Raw genomic sequence first — 26,815 nt, forward strand, 5'->3', positions numbered from 1 at the left:
ATTCTTATTTCATTCACGCTACCTTTAAATTTTTGCATAATTTCTCCTAGGATTTCCAACTAATCTTATGAACATGTGATGTTTTTCCTTGACGCTCTGCTTGTAGGTGTTTTAGAATTATTCTCTTCTGGGTTTGTGTTGTGGCATTCCTAGTACCATAATAGCTCTTTATCTTTTTTGTTTTGATTCTTTTAGAAATCTGCTAGGGGCAACCTAGAATTGCTGGCCTAACTCTCTGAGAGTTCCAGAGGCTGAGTTTGTGATCCTGGTCCCACTGGGATCTGTTTTCAGTATCTCCGTACTTGGAGCTCTAGGTACTGAGTTTGTACTCCTGGCTCAGCTAGCAGAACCCTGGCGATCTAGGCTAGGACATGAAATCTGAGATCAGCTCCTGGTGTCCCCACATTTATGGCCCACTAAGTACTGAGTCCATGATCCAAACTTGTCCATAGATCCTGTCCTGGTCACGTGGCTATAGGTTTAATTTGCTATCTTAGGCTGGAAAAATATATTTTTTTCCTTTGATTTTCTGATCACTGCTCCATATGGTGCTCTTTTTAGATTGTTGCTGGAATCACTGTGCGCAAATCTGAGATGTACTGATTTCTTCTATTCCACTATTTTGGCTCAGTCTCCACACTAATGAAATTTAAGTGGATCTGTGAACTGGCCCAACCATTTTGGAAAGCATTTTGAAATCATATACAAAAAGTCACTAAACTATACATATATATATATACATACACACACGTATCTTTTGACCCAGCCACCATCTCACTACTAATCGTATACTACAAGGAGATCAAAGAAAGAGGGAAAAGGCATATATATATATAGGCAGTCATAAACTGGGAAAAGACTAAAGAAATTATGCTATATGAATAAGTAAGCAAATATTACTGTGCTATAAGAAATAACAAAATGGGCTGGTTCAGAGAAACCTTGGGGACTTGTTGCAGGGTAAAGTGGGAAGAACAAAATTATACAATGACTACAACATTATAAAGGAAAAGAACTGAAAAAGATTTAATAATTACATTAAATAGAACGAGACCAATCATAATTCCCAAAGACTGAGGATGAATCAGAGTTCCCACCTCTTGGCAAAGAGGTAATAGACAAGACATATAAAATGAGACAATTTCTGATATGGCAAATCCACATATGGATTTATTAAGGGTGTCTATACATATTTGTTACAAGGGAGGGTTTTTTGTGGGGTAGGGGAAGTTGGAGAAGAGGGATAGTTATAGTGATAATAAAAACAGTAAGAAAAATGTCAATGAATCATTAAAAATCAATAGAAGGAAATTCAGAAGGTGACACAGACAAGCAGCTCAATGTTTTAAGTACCATCATAAACACGGAATATACTGAGGGGTTGAGAGTGCACTGTATGTAGTGAAGAGTCATAGTTTCATAAGCAGAAAAAATAAAGGTACATCAGTGTTTTCAGCATTTAAAAACATCTATGCTACCTTCCTCGATAACCTGATATCAACAGGGAGGTTTTACTGCATATCTCTATAAAAAAATCACTATACTTCATTTCCTGTTAGGTCCTCTACTTGGTTTTCACTGTTATGAACAAACATCACGTTACCCCATGACATGCTCTCTCCCCGACTTTTCAGCTTCCTTTTGTGTATTATCTTCCCTTATTAGATTTTAAGGTCCCTGAAGGAAAAGACTGTCTTCTTTTTTTCTTGTTTTTATTTCCAATGCTTAATCCGTTTGCCTGGCACATAGTATATACTTAATAAATGTTTATTGTCTATCTTATACAAAAAGGAAGAGAATCTACTCTTCTAATTCTTTATATTTGGTAATTCTAGTAACTTAAGTAGATTTAAAATTTAATTGAGAATAAAAACTTCAGGAAATTGGAATGAAGCCATTGCCTTTTACTTAAATGGGGGGGAGGGGTTGTCAGAAAAAGAATCCTGATAATTTTTTTTTTTAAAAACAACATTTACAAAGTAATAAGATTATAATTTATTTCAGGTTAATGTGCTTTATAAAAAAGAATAGAACTTAAAGGGTAAAGTTGTATATTAACACAGAAAGACTCAAATCATAATTACATTGAATATATTCTAAGAAAAAAAGAAAGTCCAATTTTTATCTATACAGATTTAAGAAAACTTTATTGGATTTATATGAAGGCACATTAACCATTTCCAACGCAAAACGAAAGACAACAATTTGTTAGTGAAATACTGCCTTATGCCATAAGAACATTTACTTTGAAACTGACCTGTCTCACTACATTTTGACGAAGACAACACAATTCACTATACTTAGGATCACAGATATAGAACTGAAAAGACTATCTCAGAGGCAGTCCAATCCTCTAATTTTAGAAATAAAAAAACTGAGGCATAGATAGGTGAAGTGACTTGCCCAATGTCACACAGATGTGTCAGAAGCAGGGTTTGAACTCATGTTCATTGATTCCCAAGGAAATCTGGATACCAACAGAATAAAATCACAAAGGTTAATGGAATTTTTAGATAGATGATTTATAATAATAACTGATTCTGAGATGTTGCCTACAAAGGCAATTTAAATGTAGCAAGGTAACTCAAGTCTAATTACGTCAGTCTAAATCACTGAATTCCAAATGTCAGTTGATGTAAAAAAAAAAAAAAAAGCTAAAAGTACTTATGCAAAACCATTTGGTTAAGGTCTAAGCTCCCACATTTTTCTTTTCTTTTTTTTCCCCCAGGGGTGGGTAGGAATATAGGGTCAATCAGTGATTACATTTACATAAATAGCTTCCTATATGAAAACTCCCTCTCCTAATGCAGACTGGCTAATCATCTGTAATTTGCAGTCTTAAAAACAAAGATATCTGAGGCACTGAGAGATTAAGTAATTTGACCATGGTCACAAAGCTACTATTTGCCAGGGGAAGAATCTGAACCCAGGTCCTCCTGACACCAAGGACTAACTATGCCACACAATTCTCTCTCTTTTCACCGGTAATAATCAGACTAGACAAAAGCTAACTTCAGTATGCTTGCATTCTGGAAAATCTAATCCCATCACTACTCTGACATATATTATTTATTATATAAGAACTTAAGTGCTATAGCAAATGCAAAGCCCCAGAGTAAATAACAGCTCTTACAAGAATGGAGATAAAACTTTAACATTTTAAAATTTTAATTTAGATTATATAGACATTAGGTACTGGTGAATCACATAGAAGATTTCCTTGATGCTCCTTCTACTGTACACAAACCTAGAAAAAGGGAAGCTCTTTACATTGTCTAGTTGTTTTATGGTCATAGAGATTCAAGAGACCTCGGTATTAAATAAGTGAATCTTCATTCCATACCCTTTTCCCTTTCTCAGATCAAGACAAAAATCTATCCTTCAGTTTTCAATATGAAGCTCAATTCTATATTTGCTAAACCATATTCAGTGAATTTAAATCTTGAATTGATTATCATAGGCTATTGATTTATAGGCTCTCTCTTGTCATACTTGAAGTTCTAGGTAGTTTTAAGACTAAAGTCCATTATTTGCCTCTGTAAAATCCTTCTGATCCTTCTCAAGTCACTCAAAATTGGCAAAGAGGCCTGCCCTTCTCTGTAACAGATGTGGTCCATAAATTTAAATGAACTGATTATTTCCAATTTATCCAGTATATGGTTTGTTTGTACACAGTTATTTGTATGTTGCCTTCCCCATTAGATTAAGAGCTCCGTGAGAGCACAGAGACTATCTTTTACCTTTCTTGGTATGGTGAGGGCTTAGTACAGTACCTGTCAGTTATTTGCCTAGGTCTCTTAACAGCACAGATGTACTATGGAAAGTACGAAAAGGCTAGCAGGTGACTGTAGAAAATCTCCATCTCCACTGCTGGCAGTAAAACTGTTTTGTTTTTGTTTTTTAACGTGTAGATGCTAGAAGAATGGTGGTATTCACTGAGGAATTGTTGCTTATACTTTGTGGGAGGGTTACATTTTGAGAATAAGTCTAGGTGGGCAAGAAGAGTACCAGAAGCAAGTGGACCAGCCAAAGTCTTGCTAGTATCTCCATTCCCATATATGCTCCATCTGTCTGTTAGGGACTCACTCTGTACAACCTACTCCACGAATATAGACCAGATACTGCCAAAGAATCTCACTCAGACCCAGGCACTCCACAATCTCTCATAAAGCACTGTGGTTTTTTACATATTCAAAGTTACCTGCTATAACATTCTAAAATTCTTTCTATAAAGCAATAACAACTATACAGTTGCAGAAATAAAAGCTTTATGAAAAGAAGTTGTCGATGCTATGAAATACTTTCCCAAAATCTCTCTACATTTCTGTTTCAGATACAATTAAATAGGGGCAGCTTGGTGGCACAATGAATAGAGCACTGGCATTGGAGTCAGGAGAACCTGAGTTCAAATTCAGCCTCAGACATTTGACATTTACTAGCGGCATGACCCTGGGGGGCAAGTTATTTAACCTCAATTGCCTCGCTAGAAAAAATAAAAAAAAATTAAAGAGAGAGAGAGACAATTAAATATTTTCATTTATTGACAAGTTTAGAATTTTTTTTAACTTTATCTGTATTTCCCATCACCCTCCAAATAGAAGATATATATCTATCACCCTAACAAACAGAAAGCATTTAAGTACTTTTACTTCTTCGAAGTGATATTAAATTTTACACTTTGATATACAATTGAAGATCTTGGGACAAAAGTGTAAAATATTCTTTATTTAGTTCATAAGAAATTGTGTGCCTTGATACCAGGATGTTTACTAGAATACACAAATACTTGTGAAGCTCTTCATGTTACATGAGAAATGCAAATAGCATGAAGTCTGAAGAAGCTTATTTGTTTCAAATATAAAACTAAAGCTTAAAAATAATTTCTATTTCAATAGCTTATTACTGAGTCAACAGGTAGGTATTCAAAGAAGCCAATAAAATTATTTTAGATATTGACCTTGTAAAAATAATTTTAAAAGTCAGAAGCTTAAATTAATAAATTACAAACTAAACATCAGGGATTCGTGATCGATAAGTATTTCAAATAATCATACACTTAAAATTGGAAAAAAGCTTGGAGGTCAACTAGTCCAACTCATTTTTTATATGAGGAAACCAAGGTGCTCCTTGTTTTCAGTGACCTTTTCTTTGAAAGCTCACTATTCCTCATAGAGCTCCTCATCAAAAGAATGTCTCAAAGAATGCCTTATCAACTACTCTCAGCTGAAGGAGGAAATAATATGGAAATGAATAAATGGATTTTAAAAAAATCTTTCTGTATAATTCTGCCAGTTTCCTAACATCAATGCACTCAAAATAAAAAGCCCCAACAAAATCAACTAGAAAGGTACTCCCTGTAGAGGTATTTAAAATGGCATACATTCTAGTCTTTTGTCTCATCTAGGAGCTAATGTGAAAGCTGGTAAACTACTGTTCATTCACTATCCACTAATTGCCTCTACAAGTAATACAAGAAAGGAGCCCAGGATTACTTTTTTTCTTATTGTACTATGTCCTGGGCACAAGGAAGCAATTTACCGTATCTAAAATTTATGTCCTTACATCATGAACATTTTCTTCAAAAGAACTGGAAAATCTTGAGCATACACCAAAGCAATCCTTAGAGGAAATTTTTTATCTCTAAACTCTTTTATCAACAAAAAAGATAAAGTATAAATCAGTGAAATAGGCATATAACTTTTTAAAAACCCAGAAAAAAATCAACAAATCATAAAACCCTAAATAAACATCAAAAAAAGAAATTCTGAAAAATCAGAGAAAAGATTAACAAAAGTGAAAGCAAAAATTCTACTAAAATGACAAAACTAGTAGCTGGCTTTTAAAAAAAAAGAAAAGAACCAGAAAAACTTTTTATCTAGTCTTTTTTTTTTAAAGAGAAAAAATAAACTGTCAGCATCAAATATGAAAGAAGAGAATTTGCCAAAGAAAAAATAAAAGAAATCATTTTTCCAAATTATACACCAGTAAAATTAACAAACAGAATGAATATTTATAAAATAAACTTCAGATTAATAGAAAAATGGAATATTTTAATAACACAATCTCAGAAAAAGAAACTAAACAAGCCTTAAATTAATTTATAAGAGGCACCAAGACAGCAGAGTAAAGTGAGCATTTCTGCCAAACTCTCCCACCACACCCCTCTATACGCAGGTCAAACTGAATTATGAATGGGATAATCAACAAAAAGTCACAGTGAGTCATTTTTCCAGACCAGGGCTGCTAAGAGAGGTCTTCAGACATAGGTGGTGGGGTGGAAGCAGTACCAGCTGTGAGACAGAGGCAGCTGCAGGGGCATCAAGAGTGCATAGCACCCAGGGAACAATATAGGGACAGAAAATCTGGTCAGAAAGAGCCTCCAGAACTGGGCACAAGATTGGGTGCCATCTGACAGAACCACCACCCATTACCCAGTTTCAGGGTCAGCTTTGAAAACAAGTTCTGAGCTTATTATATACTTACAACCATATACATTCACAGCTTTACGTGAAAAAAAGAAAAAGGGTAGAAGTGGTAGGCACTGACTCTGGCAAACACCTAATACCATTACAAAACATAAATTTAAATTAACAAGCAATGACTCATTTTTCATGTGGGTCTCACTCCTGAACCAGTTGCCTCTATACTATCAAGTCACCAAATCATAAGAGCAAACATCAGAATTAGTAACAGATTAGAAAACTAGTAAAAAATAAATAAATTAATTAAATGAACTCAATTCTAAACTTTTTAAAATTGATTATGAAAAATAGACAACAGAAAGTACATTGAAATCAATTATAATTTTAAACAAGTTTAACTGTTATGACACAACTTATAAAAAATAATGAGCAGTTATTATTTCACAAAAGAGAGAGAAGTAGAAGAGTGCAAAACAAGTTTTTAAACAGCTAGGCAAGAGATCTAAAGAAGCAAAGGCATGAGGGCTAAATGACCATTTCTCATTAAGAAAGAATTTATTTCATCAGGACTGTCTTGTAATAGATAGCCTGCTCTGATTCTAAGATTCTCTAAATAAAAGAAATGAATGCTGGAAATACACAAATACACACAAAATAGCCTCACAAAGCTACAATGCAAGGGTATAAAGAAAGTAGGTGTATCAACTAAAAGAACACATTGTTCAGACCGTTAGCTTCTTTCAACTCAAGAAAGTGTCTCCAGTGGGTATTTCGTTATATATATTTACCCAAATATACCCTAAATACTGTGAAAGTTGCCCATTTGGTACCTTTTTAAGCCAATGAAATATAGAAAGAATTCATCATCTCTATTGTGCTGGACAAAATCATTTTAATTTAAATATAATTTGTGCTACAAAATCCTAAAGCATAATTGTTATCTTTTGCCATTCTAGTGAGGCCACCATTAATAAAATCCCTTGAAATGTTCAAGTATTTAATAAAAGAATACAGTCAAAATTCTTCAGAAACATATGGTGGGAAATTGAGTTTTCCTACCAGTGTCTGATAGGAAATTGAAGTTCTGTTATTCCTTTTGTCAGTCATCTTTAATACACCACAGTACATATACACCACAGTCCCCTAAATCATAAGGTTTTCCCCCCTCTATTAAGGATTGTAAAGCATCCAGTTTGGCAGCCTATACCACAGTATATGCTGATATAAGAATACATTAACATTTCATGTACTAGGTATGGATTGGCATTTCATTGACTTCATTACTAGGTAATGGCTAAAGAAACACGCGTACTTTATAAATAGAATAGAATATTGTGCTGTAAGAAATAAGGAACATGATGAGTAAAGAAGCGTGTATTGACTTATATGAACTGATAAAAGGTGAACCAAGTGGAGGCAAGAAAACAATATACACAATGGCTACAACATTGTAAATGGAAAGAAGAACCACGAAACAAGTGAAAATGAATGTTACAAAATTACAAAGAACAAGCTTTGCCCAAAGAATAGATATGAGAAGAAACATGCCCCAGAAGAGGTGGAACGAAGGAGAGTTCCTGAGTGTGAGAAACTGTATGTATTAAGTTTTGGTATTTTGGTTTTTTTTTTTTGGTGCATTGCTCAGTTTTGCTCCTTCATCCCCACCTCTTTATCTTAAAAAAAAATTCTTTGTTATGAGAAATGACTTTTTTGTGAGGAGAAAGAGGAAGGGATATAGGGGAAATTTAGGCAATAAAAGAACAAGATATCAATAAAAATTTATTTTTAAAAAGAGACTTGATGTTCTTACAGGAAAAGATTCCTAGACAAAGCTTTGTGGCACACCAAATACCTTTATAAGAGAAAGGTAACTAATGCTGCAATTATACCTGCAGAAATGTCTCGGGATTTAAAAACAATCGAATTAAAACTTCATACTTCAAACTTCATCTACTACAGTAACCACAATGCAAAATCTATGATACAAGGTAGTATTAAATGAAGATTCATGACAATATTATGAATATGAATCATTTCTGCAAAGAACTTTAGGCTCACTTAAGAAAAATATTATGAAAAGAGATATCATTAGCTTTAAAGGCACTGTTACTACTTTACTGAATATATTTGCAACTAAAAGTAACTTTGTTACCTGAAAATGCATACATACCAACAGTAAAATTCTAGTTATATATTTGACTAATAATATCAAAAGTAGATGCACAAAATTTTTTCTTGCTTAATCATTGTCAGAAAATAATTGTCCTTAATAGGTAGTCTGTAATAAAAGTAATAACAAAATTCATTTGGAAAACAAAAAAATCTAGAGTACCAAGGAAAATGAGGAAAAGAAGAAAGGATGAAGAGGGAATAATACTCCCACAACTCAAATTATATTATAAAGCAGCAGTCATGAAAATCATCTGGAATTGGTCAAGAATAGAAAGATAGAGCAATGGAACAGACTAGAAAAAGGAGATTCACAAACAGTAGAACTCAATAAACTAATGTTTGAAAAAGAGGAAAATATAAATTACATAAGGGAAAACTCCCTGTCTAATAAAACCTAGTAGGAAAACTGGAAAACAGTCTGGCAGAAATAAGGCTTAGCCCAACATCTTACACACTCCACAATGCATTCAGAATGGATACCTGGCCTTAGTATTATAGGTCAAACTATTAAAATAGTCAAAGAAACATATCCAATATCTCTTTCAGTTATGGGTAGGTGATGTATAAGTCAAACAAGAGGCAGAGTCAGTCACAAAAGAACTATAATTACGAAAGATAAAAGAGGTAACTTTGATTACTTAAAGCTGAAAAGCTTCTACACAGACAATATTAATTCATCTTGGTAAGACGAGAAATGGTTAAATGGGAAAAAAATCTTTTTAACAAATTTCTGATAAGAGCTCAATTTATATATCTTGGCTCCCCAAGAGATTCCCCAATAGATCAATGGTCAAAGGATAAGAACAAATAGTTCTCAAAAGAGCTGCGAACTATTTAGTGCCACATGAAAAAATGCTCCAAATCACTAATAAGAGAAATGTAAATTAAAACAATCCTGAAGTTTTACCTCCCACCCTGCAAAATGGCAAAAAATGGTGAAAAATGGCAACAGTTAATGTTGGAAGAGTTGTGGAAAGACAGACACACTAATACACTATTGGTGGAGTTGTGAAATGGTACAATCATTACGGAAAGAAATTTGGAATTATGCTAATAAAATGACTAACAAGGGGCTTTATTAATAGATTCATACCTGAAGAAAGCCACTACAAGAAAAAAGTCCCTATCTACTCCAAAATGTTTATAGCAGCATTTTATGTGATACCTAAGAATTGGAAATAGTACAGATGTCCATCAACTCAGGAATGGCTAGGCCAGGGTTCCCTACCCCTAGGCTAGACGAATTGTTGCACATAAATATAATGGAATATTACTATACTGTAAGAAACTGTATTTGTGATGAGTACAGAGAAGCATGGAAAGACCTGTATGAATTGATGCAGAGTAAAATAAGTAGAAAACAATATACACAATAACTATCACAATGAAATTAGAAAGAACGACATACTAAAAAATCCAAAGTCAATGTAACAAAATTATAAAGATCAAATGAGACTCAAATGAAAAGATATGGGAAGACACTCCCAACATACCCCTTCGTGGAGGTGAGAGGTCCACAGATATTACACATTTGTCACGTTTTGGGGATTTTTCAATTTATCAGTCAGTTCTGCTGACTTTTTTTTCCCTCTCTAAAGAAGAAAATATGTCACATAAGATGGCTCTCTAGGGAGGGAGAAGGATACGTGAGATGCTATGGTGATGTAAGAAATAGAAAAAAACAATAAAAACATATTTTTAAAAAACAGGTAGTCTGCAGCACATTAGATGGTTGGATTTAGAAAGATGAAGCCCTGAATTCAAATCCTACCACTGATAGTAGCTGTTTGACCAAGGGCAAAAATCACTTAACCTCTCTGAGGTTCAGTTTCCTCATTTATAAAATGACCTTTTTTCAATCTTTACTTCTTTTGACCTCTCTGCAGTCTCTGACACTGTTTATCACCCTCTCTTCCTTGATATTCTCCTGTCTAGGTTTTTGGGATACCACTCTCTCCTGGTCTTCTTTCTACACATCCAACTGCTCCATTTCAGTCTCCTTTGCTGGATCCTCAAACAGATCACACCTTCTAAATCAGGACTGCACAACCTGTAGCCTGCCAAAGGATTTCCTCTACATACAACGGATGTTTTCCTCTACATGTTTCGGGGCTTCTGAAATCCTTTGGCATGAGCAAGCAAGCCCACTGGTTGTTAACGCCTGCTCTAAATCATAGGTGACCCTCAGAATTCTCACCCCTTCTTCATTGTTAACTACTTCACTTGGTGATTCATCCATTCCCAAGGATTTAACTGCCAACTCTACGCTGATGATTCTCAAATCAACTAACCTCTCTGCTGACCTACACAATCTCACATCTCCAACTGCCTTTCAGACATCTCTAACTGGATCCAGTAGGCATCTTAAACTCATTATGTCCCAAAGTGAACTCATTATCTTTCCCCATAAACCCTACCCCCTACCTTCCCTATTACTATAGAGGCCAACACCATCCTCCCACTCTCTCAGGTTTACAACCTAGAAGCTATCTTGGACTCCTCATTATCTCTCACTCCCACCCCCCATCCAATCTGTTGCCAAGGTATGTCTATTTCACCTTTGCAATATTTCTCAAGTATGCCCCTGTCTCTCCTCTGACACTGCCACCACTCTAGTAAAGGCCCTCACCATCTCATGCCTGGATTATTACAGTAGTCTGATGGTGAGTCTGCCTGTCTCAAGTGTCTACCTACTCCCATCCATCCATCCTTCAGCCACCAAACTGATTTTCCTAAAATGCCAGTGTGACCATGTTACTTTCCCTACTCACTAAACTTCAGTTGGCTCCCTATTGCCTTCAGGAACAAATACAAAACACTCTGGCACTCAAAGCCCTTCATAACCTACTCCCCCCTTTCCAGTCTTCTTACACCTTATTCTCCAACATGTCTTCTGGCCTTCTGACTGTTCCACAAACAAGACACTCCATCTCTCAGCTCTGAGCATTTCCCCATGCCTGGAATGTTCTCCCTCCTCTGCTCTGACTACTGACTTCCCTGGCTTCTTTTAAGTTTCAATGAACTTAACAGGAACTTACAGGAAACCTTCCCCCCAAACCCTCTTAATCCCAGTGCCTTTTCTCTGTCAATTATTTCCTATTTATCCTGTATATAGTTTGCTTTTTATATACTTGTTTGCATGCTGTCTCCCCCATTAAATTGTAAGCTCCTTGAAGGCAGAGACTGTCTTTTGCTTTTTTTCTTATGCCCAGCACTTAGTATAGTGCCAAGTAAGTGCTTAATACATGTTTACTAATTGACTGGTTAATAATACTTCTAGGATTTAATATAAGGTTAAATTTGATAATTTGTGTAAGGTCTTTCCCAAACTTTCAAGCATTGTATGTATCAGTTATCATTCCTATTACTCATTTGTAAAGTACTATATAATATATAAAGTAGACTATAAACTCCTTAAGGGGGGAGGGGCTTTTAAAAAAATTGTCTTTGGATCCATAAGGCGGAGCAGAGCAGCATGCAATAGAAAGAATGTTAGATCTGGAGTCTACACACCTGGGTTAAAATTCTGGTTTTTTTTTTTTTCTTACTTTATGTGTGACTTTAGACAAGCCATTAAACCTATCTAAGCCCTCATTTCCACATTGTAAAGTGAGACAGACAGTTACACTAGATGCCTTTTAAGTTAATTACAGCCCTTAAATTTTAAGTGTGATCTCATGGTCCTCAATGATTACTGAATTTGAGGCCATAGATAGATCTACTAATAGAAAATTATTATAGGTGCAAAGAAGGGTATTTGGTATTATAATACAATTATAATTATCTCGGAGTATAACATTAAGGACTGAAATGAATCCTAGAAAAAGTAATTAACATTCACTTCAAAACATTAACTATCTTAGGAAATGTCTCTTTCCCACAAGAAACAGAACTATTAAGCACTCAAGAGAACAATTCAGCATTCTTCTACAAGATATTTACGTATTTAGCTACAGAACTATTTAGATTATAAAAACAAAACATTAACATCAGCAAACTTTTTTTAAATGTTCCTTTACAGTGAACATGCTAGAGAGAAAAGTATGGGACAATAGTGGAGAGAAAATGGGAGGAGAAAAGTACTTATATTTTCCTCTTCATGTTTAATTCAAATTCTGTTAAAAGTATGCCTATATATGGTTCTGAAATGGAGCTATGTGAAAAGTGAATTTCAGTTCATCATTACCCATTATCTGCTGCATTAAAACTTCCATGTCACCAAGGTTACATAAGGCCTGCATACCAAGTTCATGATGCAAACTGCTACCGCCTACAGCAGATGCATTGTCATGTGATGCTTCTAAGTGGACACTCCCATTTCTCACCAGCAAGGAGGCGCTAGCACTGAGCACTGCAGCCTGGGAAGGGGGACGGGACTGGACTTTGACCTGGGCTGTGGACTGCTGGCCTTGCTGACCATCTTGAAGGCTACGAAAAAACACGGATTGGGGAGACATTACAGGGAAGAATAAGAGAAAACAATAGCCAGAAATGAAGCAACACAGAAAACAGGTTTCAAAAGGATAAATTTATCATTAAGCATAGAATAAGAGAAAAGCCTTTGTAAAATGTGCAGGTTTTATTGCTGAAATAAATGTAAACCAGTATCTCTAATATAGCTTGGACTGAATAATCACAGCTTCAGAAATCTTTTTGCTTCTTCACTGCATGCTCTTCTATATGTGGTTCACAGTATCTATATAGTATTTTCCAAATGGTAGGTAGCCATTATGTATTTGTTAAATTAAGGAGTTTGTTTTTGTTAACTGTGTAGTTTTTTTCTGTTCTACAGTATATTCTAAATAGGCACTTTAAGAAAGAAAATAGAAAAAGACAAGAAGTAGAGTCCTTTCAATGTCTCTGGAAAAAACTGATACTTTAGAAGATACACCTTACTTCAGGGTTCATGATCAGTTTCTAGAACAAAGGTTCTTAATTGTTTTTATATCATGGAATCCTTCAGAAGTATGGTGAAACCTATGAACCACTTAGAAGAATGTTTTTAAATGCATAAAATAAAGTACATAGAATTAAAAAAAAAGGTTGGTGAAACAAAAGATGTAATTTTTTTCCCATACAAGTTCATGGACACCCAAACACAAAATATGTCATACAAGAGGTCAATATAATGTACCCCAGGTACTCAAACTCATTATAAACCCACTTTGCTCTGATGTTACAGAATTCTCATTGAACTAAACGGGAAAAAATATTTAGACTAATAAGAAAAAGGGAAATATCAGAAAACCTAAAAGATAAGTTAAAATAAAATATAAACTGAGATGGTGGCAAAAGAAAATTTAGGATAAGAAGTCTTATCTGTAAGATTGTTATCAACATTTGGTTCAATCTCTAAAAGTATGTCATTGGCCTAAAACATTCATACCAAGGGCCAATTTGAAAACCATAATAATTTGTCATTTTTGATTACTTAGCAGCATGTCTATCTTCATTTTGTAAATGTTCTTTTTTCCCAGTCCACAGTGTAGTCTAACATACATTCTTTATGTCAGAAAAACTTAAAAGGAAGCAAACCTGGAAGACAATTATAACTAAAGGACTGTTTAGCTTTTGCATGGTATCAGCAGCAAGATTTTTGTTTTAAAATGACTTAAAAGTGAAGAAAATACATTATTCTTAAATATCTGAAAGACTGGCTATGGCATGATCCTAGATGAGTTATGCTTCTTATATGTCATAAGGCACTTGAAACATATGTTCTGCATGGAGACACATACTACAGCTCTATGACCAGAAAGTATGGCTATGGTCTACAAGCTGATATATGAGAAGTTACTTGCCATCCTCATGACTGACAACATAGTAAATGTAGCCATGCAATAACAAAGGAGTGGCAGCCTTTATCATGAAAGTAGACTGGGTAGTTACTGACAAAGATGGATGTTTAACAAGCTGGTTGCTGTCAAGCACCATAGGGATCTCATTCTACATGGCTACCCACAGGCTTGAAGATTGTCATTAAGAAGCATGCAGGCAAGGAGCCGACAAATTTCCACAAAGCCAGGCTTACCACTGTAGGCACTGAGGTCTAAAACCCAGCCTTCAACATTAAGTTCCAAAAGCTCATCATCACAAGGCAGAGCATCTTCTCTCCCAGGGAGTTCCAGGTAACCCTGAGGAGAACCAAACCCTTCACCATTAATGAGGTCCTGATTCTCCTAACCATTAGACTGTAATCTCCTTGAGAGGTAATTCTTTAGGGTATCAATCTTAATATTCTTAGTTCACAGTAGAACATCTTTAGCAAAATTTGAAATTACTGGATGCCTGCTGATTTGCATGTTCATTACATAATTTTTTATATATTGTACAACTCACTTTTGCATTCTGATAAATTTAACTTCATAAAAGTAAACAATAATTAACGCAGTATGTGAATTAATGGGCCCAGTTAACAGGCTGTATATGTGTTGTCCCAGGACCAGCCTACCTAAGCTCTGAAAAGACAGATCACAAGTTGGATGCAAGGTAATTAATATTTCCAACAAAGTAAATTTTTTAAAGTATAAAATTATAAAGGAAGTTGAGAACTGAACTGGTAATATTATCCATACCAATAATACCACACATCTTTAAAAGGCATAAATTAATAACCATTTTTCCAAAAGATGAAAGGGGAGAAGAAATGAGACTTTATAAAGCCTCATCAATTTATTCTACTATTTTAAGTCAGCTATCTTTAATAAATAATGTTTACTGTTCAATATACTGATACTTTGAGGCTTTTTAAAAAATGTTCTATAGTCAGAATATTGACAAATATGAAACTGAAACAACTGCATAACAAAAGGCTGGGCAGAATATACCTCACAAGAGCTCTCAATCCAACTTACAGCAACAAACACATTCCGTAACATCTGTTTTTCAGCTCCCTTCTTTTTAGAACCATTAGAAAATCACAAAATTACTAGATTTCTTTAAACATGCAAAATTAAGCACAAGCATGCACACAGGACAATGTGTCAAAAAAGGCAAATTTGCAACAAAAAAAATTGAACTGCCAATCACAACAAGCACTTTTTAGCCTATGGATATGTAAGCACTCACTGAAAAATAACACCTTCCTCATCAATGTATCTTATTGCTAAAGGTGAACTACACTTTAAAGAGATACAAATGAAAAGACAGCTCTTGGTACATAATGTAATCCCAGAAAAATAATATTGTCTACAAAACTGAAACATAAAACAAATTGATCAGGTACTTTTCATCAAAAAACTAACCTAGAGGGATTTGCTAAAATGAAATTAATTCAAAAGTGAAAAAAAAATTTGAGGTAAAATAACATTCAATTGCTTCTATTGGCATGACTTTTCAGAACCAAAAATTATAGATAAAGCAAACCAAATAATTCCTTCCATTAATAAGTCATAAATGAAAGGGCTATTTAGGCACCAAAGCGCTTGTTTAAAATGGATATATTTAAGATTCTACTTTATATAATTTTTAAAGTAGCCAGAGCATAAATTCTAAATAATATTTAGGATTATGCCATAATCTCAGAGATTCATAATGCCACACATCCATGATGATAATTACAAGGAGAAAAGAAAATTTCAATATCACAGGATCATAGACTTCTAGCTGGAAGACACTCTGCAGCTCATCTTGTCTAACTACCTTATTTTATAGGTGAAGAAACTGAGACACAGAGAGGTTAAGTGACTTGCTCTAAGGTCACATAAATGGTGCAAGCGGAGTGCGTATTCAAACCCAGGTCCTTTTACTATAAATCCCACATTCTTTCCTACAGTACTACATATCAATGAAAATTGATAGAAATCCCATATTCTTTTCTACTGTGCCATAATCACATGAAAATCAAATACATAACTAAGGAAAAAAGTTACCTCTAAATCCATATGGTCTGCGAACATTTGAACTTTTATATTAAAAGCTATTTACAAATCAAACGCACATTTGAACTTTTATATTAAAAGCTATTCACAAATCAAATGTTTAAGCTACTCAGTGCCATCAATTCGTATTTTCAGAATGTTTCTAGGAAGAAAAAAAATGACAAGAAAAATTTCCACGGAAAAATACTGGTAAATATTTCTCTAGAAGCCCTTGGCTCACTATTAAATAAGCCTTGGTATTAATGATCAACTCAGCAATATCCAACATCTAGAATGAGAAAAAGAAATAGCACTGGCAAAAAATAACAAAGAAAAAGAAGAGATTAAACCTAGATATTGTCAGCTTCCAACAGCCTCAGTGACATTTAAAGCTTTATCAATTAATACTACAAAATCATATTTCTTAATCTTTCCCTCTTTTAAATTCACACACCTGTTTGTACACTTAGAACTTAATACATAACTACAGAGTATGATCATTTTTTAAAAGACTTGTCTCTGCAGTCAGATTTGAGAACCAGTTCTCATGTTTTATTTCTTTCACCCTCAATGCCTAGAAATACATCTTGTACATATCAGGTATTCAAAAATATTTGTCTTAAGTCTACATGAAGATTCCTGACTTCACTGAACTCATTACTATAATCTTGCTACATCCCTATCACATTCTATTTTATATTATATTTATTTGGGCACATCTGATCTGCCCCTTATTCCCACTCTCAGTGGATGGTAAACTCATTAAGAGCAGAGACTGTTATTTTTCATCATTGTACTTCCAGTGCCTAGTACTGTGCCTTGTATACTTAATACATGTGTGTTTAATTAAATACATATGAATTTAATTATAGATCTTTACATGCATCAAGTTTCAAAAAACAGGTATGTAATAACTGAAAGTTTTCCATATATACAGCAGAAATATGTGTCATTTATTTTAATAAAAGAAGCTGAATTTCCTCAAAGAAACCATGCAAGTAGCTCAGGTCTACAGGTTCAATATGAAGAGAAACTAGATAGAGGTAGATATTTTTTAAGTTAAGTGAAAACTTAAAATATTGCCTTCAATACTATCACAGTATTTCCTAAGATTATCATCCTTGGTTTTTACTATCTCTTTGGTAACAGTTACCATGGAAAAGACAGCAGAAGTTTTTAGTTATAGTTCAGTAAAAACTGAGAGCCTAAAACCTATCTAACTGTAAGCCTGTCTTGAAAAAAGATGGAAAGATATTAAAATGTTATCATAATAGACATTACATATTATGTACCAATTTTCTTGCTGAAATAATTGTTTTGGCGCATTTAATCGTAGGAGTTAACAGTTTTCTCAATTACAGAACAATCTCAACACTTCTAACTTGAATTTGCTTTAAACAATCTAAAGCTGAAAACTAGTTTTTAAAACAAAAAAATATTATTAAATCATGTTATCAATTTTTTTCAGTTTTTCTTGGCAAAAAAAAAAAACTTAAATTTTATATGGCTATCCTGTTAGAATTTTTATTGAGAAGTGACCTTTGAAAAGATATTTCTTCAGTTTCTTTTGCTATTATTAAAGAGTTTTCAATAATATGCTATTCCTTCAGAATTCCATACAGGGAAACTGTATTTTACTGATTCTGCAAGAAGGTCAAGTTATTACTGAGGAAACAGACCACCTTTGTCTTTAAATGGTACAACAATGTACCATCAACAGTATCTGCTACTAATTAGAATTTGGCATAATATGGATCTGTTTAAAATGCCACTGAAGCTAGTTTAGTTAATATGCTAAAAGACATTATAAGAACATTTAGCCTACCTCACAGATTTGGAAGGATGGTAAGACCTATTATAACACTTATATTAATTAACTGGTTAAAAAAAAAGTCGGTGAGGAAGAAAGGAAATCTGCATTTTTTTTACATTTTACATATAAATCCCACGCACCATACTGTCTTTGTAAGATCGCATTTAAAAACCTGCAAATATAGGGTAAAATAAATTTTATGTGTCTTGTTGGGGTATTCAACTAGGGGGCAGCATGAGGATCTACTTTACCAGACAGCTTATGTTAACAGCTCTAGGTTGTTTTAGTGAGTGAGCATTTATCAGGCCCACTTGCAGCAAATCACAGAGAGGTCTGGGAGAAAAAAAATGATAAGAAAAAAGATTTAAGAATTTTTAAGTGGCATCTTATTGAATAAATGAGGAAGAAATTGTCTAGAAATCGAGGTTAGGGGAGAAGGAAAGGCAAGAAACAAAAAGAGGTAAAGATAGGTAAAACACCAAGCTATTTCACAGTGTAGTAGTACTGCCTAAAAAGCTATAAGCAAAAAAAAAAAAAAAAAAAAAAAGAGGTTTTTTATGAAATAAAGGCAGAGTAAGGCAGGGGAAGAGAGAAATATAAAAGCAAAGAAAGGAATGAAGAAGGACACACACAGAAAAAAGCAAAAGAGGCCTATTTTTTTTTCTTAAGCTAAATAGTTTCTTTTATTAGAGACTTTTTCTTTCTTAATTATTCATTTAAGCTGAACATCAAGCCATATGTTTAACACTGTGACTTTATACTCAGGACTTAAGAGATGGAGCTGTGGAGGAAGAAACCCTTCCTTATAATAACAGTGAAATTAAAAATGGAGAAAACTTTAAAATACATAATACATGCTTATATATAGATAATATATATATAAAAACAAATAAAACTAGATTTAAAAAAAAATAAGATTTACCCCAAAATGAATGACAGTTTTAACAATGGTGGAAAGACTTGATCTTCCACCACCTATACTGTCTCCATACTAGGTTTTAACTAAAATAACATTTCTTTGGGTTTCAAATGAAAAGATTCTAAGGGGCAGCTAGGTGGTACAGTGGATAGAGCACTAGCTCTGAAGTCAGGAGGACCTGAGTTCAAATTTGGCCTCAGACCAAACACTTGACACTTAGCTTTTTGTGTGACCTTGGGCAAGTCACTTAACCCCAATTGCCTAAAAATAAATAAATAAATAAACGAACAAACAAATGAAAAGATTCTATAAAATTTCTTATAGCAAATGTTTTCAGATACCAAGGACAATGCTATATTATTAAAATCTATTTTAGAGATGTGCTTCTAGAATCATATGATGCCCAAGTCTTTAAATAGTTTTCCATTTGTTGTTTTAATCACTAATTTCAAGTTAATTCAAAATATAAACACAACTAAGTACAAATGAGAATAAACTAAAATATTTACATGGGGTATCATTATTGATGATCCAAAATCATTATTTTGGAGATTTTACAGGAAAATAGCTCTTATCTGAGAAATCAGTGCATATCCCCTTACTTCTTCAATGTTATGTTGTGTTGAGAATTTAGACATAGACTTACATATGTATATATGTCTCAAGTTATCATTACTTATACATTAGTTGTTTGGTACCAAAATACTACATGGTTCAAAGGCAAAATTAGATAAAGACAATTTGTGAATAAAATAGTGAAATAAATTTTCACATAACTATCTAGTAATGTTGGGCTGGTTCTTTACCTAGTATATTTGTTTAGGAGCTTAAACTGTCAACTGCTTAAAGTATTTATGTTAATCAGGAACAAGGACATGAACTCCTCATTCCCATGTTTTTTCCCCAGGAAGTCATATAGAAAAAGAAATGCCAAAACTAATATGCTTCTATTTCCATAGAATTTTAAGGCTAGAAGGGACCTGAGAAGTTATCTAGTCCACCCCACTCATTCTTCAAATAAGAAAAAATTAGTTGTAGAGGTTAAAAAGAAGTCATAGAACTTTTTAAGTGGCAGCCAAGTTAGTGCTCAGACCTTCCAATGTTTAGTAAAGTATTCTTTCTACCATACCATACCAGGAAGTAAGTAAAATACTAAGATAACTAAAAATATATATATATATATAGCTGAAAGCTGCTTTTTTATACTGATAGGACTACGAAATCTTTTCTGCAAATAAAAAACAGCTTATCTGAATATTCTGGGGGAAAAAAATGGTGCAACATAGACATGCGCATTTCAACAAGCCCATCATCACATGCAAGGAAAGCCCCAAAGAGCTTACAAAAAGCACAGAATAAAGGAATGATTAGAAGGAAGAATAAAAGTTATTCAAATGACTTCTTGGAAATGGGGATGAGGGAGTGGGGAAAAGAGAAGAGGAAAGGTTAAAAAGACTGCTACATGCATGCTAAATATGGTGGGAACTTTTAATACTGTACCTGAGGGGTGATCCGATGAGCAATGTAGGAGGGGTAGGGTTACTCCCTGCATTGTGCCTGCGCCGTACTGCCTGACGCCTAAATGTGCTGCGTTCACGGCGAAATGTAACCATCTCCTCGCTGTCCTGTGCTGCTGCATCAAGACAGACTCAGGTCAAATAAGAACCCAGTTAGGGGTATAAACACGCAGCTTAAAGTCTGTCTTTCCCTTGCCTCCCCATTATCCCAAGAAATGCGGCCTTGTTAACGAAATTTGTTTTTAGAAATAATTTATATATTATCTTTCATTCTATGTAGAGTCCAAAAAAACATGCATATCTAAGGTGATTAATAAATGTCAATCCTACCAAACTATTTTAAAACCAGAATATGTTCTACTTTCCACTTTTATTTTCCTCAAATACCTTTTTTAACATCTTCAAATTGCTTAAAAACTCTACTGAAAGTCTTTGGATTGCATTTACTTACTTCCCACTCTAGTTTTTATGTAAGGGACTCAGCAAAACACTAATAATTTCTATCAATCTTCTAAAGAGACAACATCAGATTTTCTGATGAAACAATAAAGACACTACACTATGGCTTTATTTAATTTTCCTTATGTAGAAGAGAAACAAGGTAAGTTTAAAAATTTAACTAGTGCTTTCATATGCTGACTACAATTTTTGGCAGCATCAAATATACAAGCTGCACAATTGGTATATTGAAATCTCATTTTAAGAATATAAGAATAAATTTTAACTGTGGGTTCTCCTCCTACCAAACTCAGTTTTATGAATGCATATGCCTCTGGACTAACATCAGTATTATGTCCCCTTCTCCAGCAGGACACTAAGATCAGCAAAGCGAAGGGTTAAATGTTTGCTTCCAAAGCAATAAGGCACAAAAACTCAGACATACAGAAATAAGCAATACTCATTAAAATGACAATACAATGTATAAGTAAAACTTATTAAAATGGCAATATAATGTATAAGTCTAACACACCATACTACTCTCTCAAGCAGAAATGGCATTCAATTTATCAATTTAAATATTTAAAAAATACTAATCATTTCTTTTAAAAATACATAGAGAACTGTTCCAGGTTAAAAGAGTTTGGTTCTACTATAATTTGGGAGTATTTTGAGAGTTTTTTGTTCTAGAAATAGCTGAAAAAAATACAAAATAAATCTATAATCTGTCTTATCGTTTTTACCTATTTAAGTTTTTTTGATAGTAAACAAAAATGATAAGATAACACAAGTTGGAACAGAAAGAGAGCTGTCCATATATATGTGTGTGTGTCTATACATATATATGTGTATACATACATATATGTATATACACATAGTGTGTACATATACACTATCCTTCTGTTTATAAGTTATTACTGCTAAGAGAATGGGATAAAGTTGTTATATGCCATAATGATGGGACCGCTAGGTGGCGCAATAGAGTGCTGGGCCTGGAGTCAGGAAGACGAGTCTTCCTGAGTTCAAATCTGGATTTAAACACTTACTAACTGGGTGACACTAGGCAAGTCATTTAACCCTCTTGGCCTAAGTTTCCTCCTCTGCGAGCTGGAGAAGGAAATGGTAAACCACTCCAGGATCTTTGCCAAGAAAACCCCAAATGAGGTCACAAAGAGTTGGACACAACTGAAATGACTTAACAACAACAAAGGCTCTTAATGAAATTCTATGCTTTAACAAGTATCTATATTGTAAGCTTGGGAATGCTTGTCAAAAAAAAAAAAAAAACAAGCTGACTATGAACCATTCCTAGGACATATTCTCCTTCCCCTCCCCTGCAACAAGGAAAAAGGAAGGGAAAAAATAAGCCAGTCAAATCACAGAGGAAAGAAGAAAGGACATCTAGCTGGGTAACAGTGGAAATCTATCCAGCATTTATAAAGCTACTATGTGAGAGGAACTGAGGATGCAAAGACAAAAACAAATCACTTCTTGCTCTCAAGGAGTTATATTCTATGAAGGGAATACATGTACAACAGTACACATATAAGTAGATACAAGTAAATATGAAGTAAATACAGGGCAATTTTTTAGGGAAGGGAGAAGCAGCTTCGCGGAGTGCAAAAATCAAGAAAGGTCTCACGGAAGAAGTGACTAGCTGAGCTTTAAAGGGAAAATATGGATTCAAAGATTTAGAGGTGAAGTGGGAGTGCATTCCAAGCAAGGAGATAGAAGACAATGTCATTTATAATCAAGAAAGGTCTCACGAAAGAAGTGACTAGCTGAGCTTTAAAGGGAAAATATGGATTCAAAGATTCAGAGAAGTGGGAGTGCATTCCAAACAAGGAGACAGAAGACAATGTCATTTATAAGGGAACCAAAATAGGTCAGTTTGGCCAGACTGAGCAACATGTAATAAGCATGGAAAGGTAGGCTGGAATCCAACCTTGATGACAAGGCTTTAAATACCAAACTAAGGAGTTTTTATTTGATCCAAAAGGCAACAGTTGGGCATCACTGAAGATTCTTCTTGAGCAGGGAACTGAGATGATCTAGGCGAGAGGCAATGAATGCCTGAAATAGGACAGTGACTGTTAAAAGTAGAGAGAAAGTGGCAGATGCAAGAGTTGTAAAGATAGAATTGACAAAACTTGGCAACTAACTGGATGGGGAGATGAAGAATAAAAAGTCAAGAATTACTCTCAAGTTGCAAATCTTTCAACTGGAACTGGAAGGTGAAGGGAAGTTGCAAGTTAAAGGGAAAGACAATAAATTTGATTTTAGTCATGTGGAGCTTGGAATGCCTAAGGGACACCCAGGTAGAAATGTCCAATGGGTGATGGAGAAGTAAAACTTGAAAGTGAATAGAGAAACGGGAGCTGGATATATACACAAGGAGTCAGTTGTAAAAAAAAAAACTGATCATCAGTCATAAGAATTTCTTGCTAAAGCTCTCAATTTAAGAAAAAACTAAAATTTGGAGAATTCAAATCAACAAGTATTTACTAAGTACCTACCATGAGCAAGGCAATATGCTAGGTGCTATGGATACAAAAACTAAAAGGAAACACCATACACTGGAGAAGCTGAAATTCTACTAGGACAAGCAACACACACACACACACACAGCACACAGAAAATAAATGGGGAGTAAGTGGTAGAAAGCACTAACAACTGGAGGAATAAGGAAAGGACTTCTATAAGCGGTGACACCTGAGCTGAACCTTTAGAAGAGCTAGAGAATTCCAAAACGTCAGAGAGGAAGAGGGCAAGAAATTTAAGCATGGGAGAGAATTTGTGCAAAAAACATGAAGATGAGACATGGATTATGGTATATGAGAAACAGCAAACAGATCAGTTTGGCTGGAAATTAGGGTATGTAACAAGGAGCCAATAAGTGATATTAGTCTGGAAACACAGGTTGAGGCCCAACTGTGAAGGGCTTTGAATGGAAAAAGACTCCAAATTGTGAAGAGATTTAAATGCAAAGAGGGGTTTTTACTTTAGAGGAAATTAAGTCACTGAAGCTTCTTAAGCAAAAGCAGTGACATTGTCAGAAAGATACTTTATGAATATTAATTTTGCCATAGTATACACTGGAAGGGAGAGAGACTAAAACTAAAAAACCAATTCAGAAGATAATGCAATAGTCCGGGCAAAAGGTGATGAGGGTTTGAACTAGGGTTAACAGCTCCTTGTGAGTGGAGCATGAGATACAGTTTGTGAGAAATGTATTGTAGAGATTCTTAACCTTTTTTCTGTCATGAATCCTTTTGGCAGTATAGTGAAGCTTATAAATCATAATAATAACATAATATGTACGGGCTTACATAACAAATGGATTATATAGAAATGCAGTCATTAAAAACTTTTAAAACAAAGTTTTCAGACTCAAGATTAAGAACTTCTGTGTAGAAATAGGATCAATAAGACTTGACAATTAAATAGATATCTAGCAAAAAGTAGGTAATATGGAACTGGAATTCAAGGAAAAAAAAATATGAGCTGGATATAAAGATTAGACGGTCCTCTGAATAAATATAAGTGAAATCAGGGGAACTAATGAAATTATAAGAGAGAAAATGAAAGGACAAAAGGCAAGAGAGTCCAAGACACAGCTTTATCCACTCTTAGCAAGCCTAGGATAACTCTCATTCAGCAACAGTTTGACAGCTAGGTATATATTTTCTTAAAAACAAATTATTTCAAAGAACTAAATAGAATTCAGACTGACAAAAGGCCTAAAATAAATCTTGAGGTTAACTAGTCTTTTGCTCCTAGGTATCATCTAGTCACAAGTCCACAACCTCAGTGTCATACATGACCTCTCGCTCAACTCCACAGACACAACAAATACAATGAAGTGCGAAATCTTGAAATCTTGTTTCCTTCTCCACAACATCTCTTTTCTATATGTCCTCTCTCCATTCATAGGCAGTACCTTAGTTCAAGGCCACATTGTCACATTGTTTCACATCTGGACTACTGCTTAGTGTCTTAATTGGTTTTCCTGTCTCTCCCCACTCCAACCCAGCCTCTGTAAGTGTAGGTCTAGTTACGTCACTTAAGCCTCACCCCACATTCATTAAACTCCACTGGCTCCCTATTACTTCTAGTAAAAAATGTGAACTCTAGTATTTAAAGCTCTTCACATCCTGGTCTCTTCTTATGTTTCCAATATTTTTACACTTTGTTCCTCCATACACAAGGTACAGTTCAAGGAACAATAATCTCAATCTCCTATTCTACACCTTCACACTAGCTATCTCCATGCCTGGAAATTTCTCTCTCCCTAGTTGAGCCTCTCAGAATCTGCTTTCTTGAAGACTCAACTCAAATGCTATCTTCTTTATAAGACCTTTCTTAATTCCCTCCAGCTGCTAGTTCCTTTCCCCTCTAAGGTCACCTTCCATCTACTCTGTACATATTTTGATATACCTATTTGATAAAAGTATTTTATTATGCATCTAACAATCATCAACAAGCACAAATGTTTCAAAATACAAAGAAAAAGACTGCATGTCTATTGTTCTTTCCAGCATATTACATCATCATTTAATTTGGATTCTATTTAAAAAATTTTTAAATGTCACTGGCCAATAATCCATCTCCCCTAAGTATATGCCTTTCCTCATGACAATTATGAAAGATCTATTCCATCAAAACAAAATAAAGATACTGGCTATATCTGAGAATGTATTCTAGCCTATCAGCCCTCTATCAAGAAGTTCAAGATGAACTTCATCAACCCATTGTTTTAGTCAAAGTTTCAAGTCTTTCAAAAGTTCTCCTCATTACTGTTATCAATTCACTCAGAATCAGTTCTTTATGTATTTCTTGGGACCAGTTATATTCCTCATTTCTTATGCTTTAATATCACAATTTATTTAGCCATTCACCAACTGCTATAAATATCATCATACATGTAGGTTCTTCTATCCTTGACCTCATTAAGGTATATCTCGTAGTACTGCAGGGTCAAAGAGTAAGTACTGTTTTGTGACCTTTGGGGTTCAGTTCTAAATGGTTTTTAAGAATTGGACTGATTCACAACTCCACCAATGGTGCACTAATGTACCTGTTTTCCCATAACCTAACAATTATTTTCTTCTTTTGTCAGTCTGATAAGTATGAGGTAGAAGGAATGTGAGAGTTTTGATCTGCCTTTCTATTATTAATGACAGGCAGACTTTTCATGTGGTTATTGATGGCTCATATTTCATCATTTGCAAACTGCCTGTCCCTGTGCCTTGACCATTTAGCCATTGGGAAGTGGTTCTTGTTCCTTTATATTTGTATTAATTCATTATATATCTTGGTTATGAGATCATTATCACAGAAATTCACTTTGAAGATTTTTTTTCACGTTATTCTCTTCCAATTTTTTTTGTGTGCATGCAGAGCTTTTCCATTTTAAAAAATAAAATTTATTTTATCTTTTATCAACATCTCTCCCTTGCACAAGATATCTCATTCCAATGTCCTCAAATATTTTAATCTTTTCTAAGACATTTATCCATTTAGAATTTATTGTAAGGGGCAGCTAGGTGGCACAGTGGATAGACCACCGGCCCTGGATTCAGGAGGACCTGAGTTCAGATCTGGCCTTGGACTCATAACCCTTACTAGCTGTGTGACCCTGGGCAAGTCACTTAACCCCACTGCCTAACCAAAAA

At 34.4% G+C, this 26,815-nt stretch overlaps 1 protein-coding gene across 5 annotated transcripts in view; it reads right to left on the reverse strand.

The window, feature by feature from the left end:
• Positions 1-26,815, reverse strand: part of LOC114029979 (pecanex-like protein 1) — a 238,611-nt gene that overhangs the window by 107,139 nt on the left and 104,657 nt on the right. Inside the window, exons 7-8 of one of the 5 annotated variants that reach the window (XM_027844626.1) lie at positions 20,686-20,818; positions 12,838-13,022 (exon numbers count right to left, since the gene is read on the reverse strand). The exons of the other annotated variants lie outside the window; for them this stretch is intronic. Coding sequence (XP_027700427.1) covers positions 12,838-13,022; positions 20,686-20,818 — 318 coding nt within the window. The remainder of the gene's footprint in view (positions 1-12,837; positions 13,023-20,685; positions 20,819-26,815) is intronic. 5 annotated transcript variants of the gene reach the window in all.

Source organism: Vombatus ursinus, unplaced genomic scaffold (genome assembly GCF_900497805.2).
Source record: "Vombatus ursinus unplaced genomic scaffold, bare-nosed wombat genome assembly UNPS02014945.1, whole genome shotgun sequence".
Lineage (NCBI taxonomy): Eukaryota > Metazoa > Chordata > Mammalia > Diprotodontia > Vombatidae > Vombatus > Vombatus ursinus.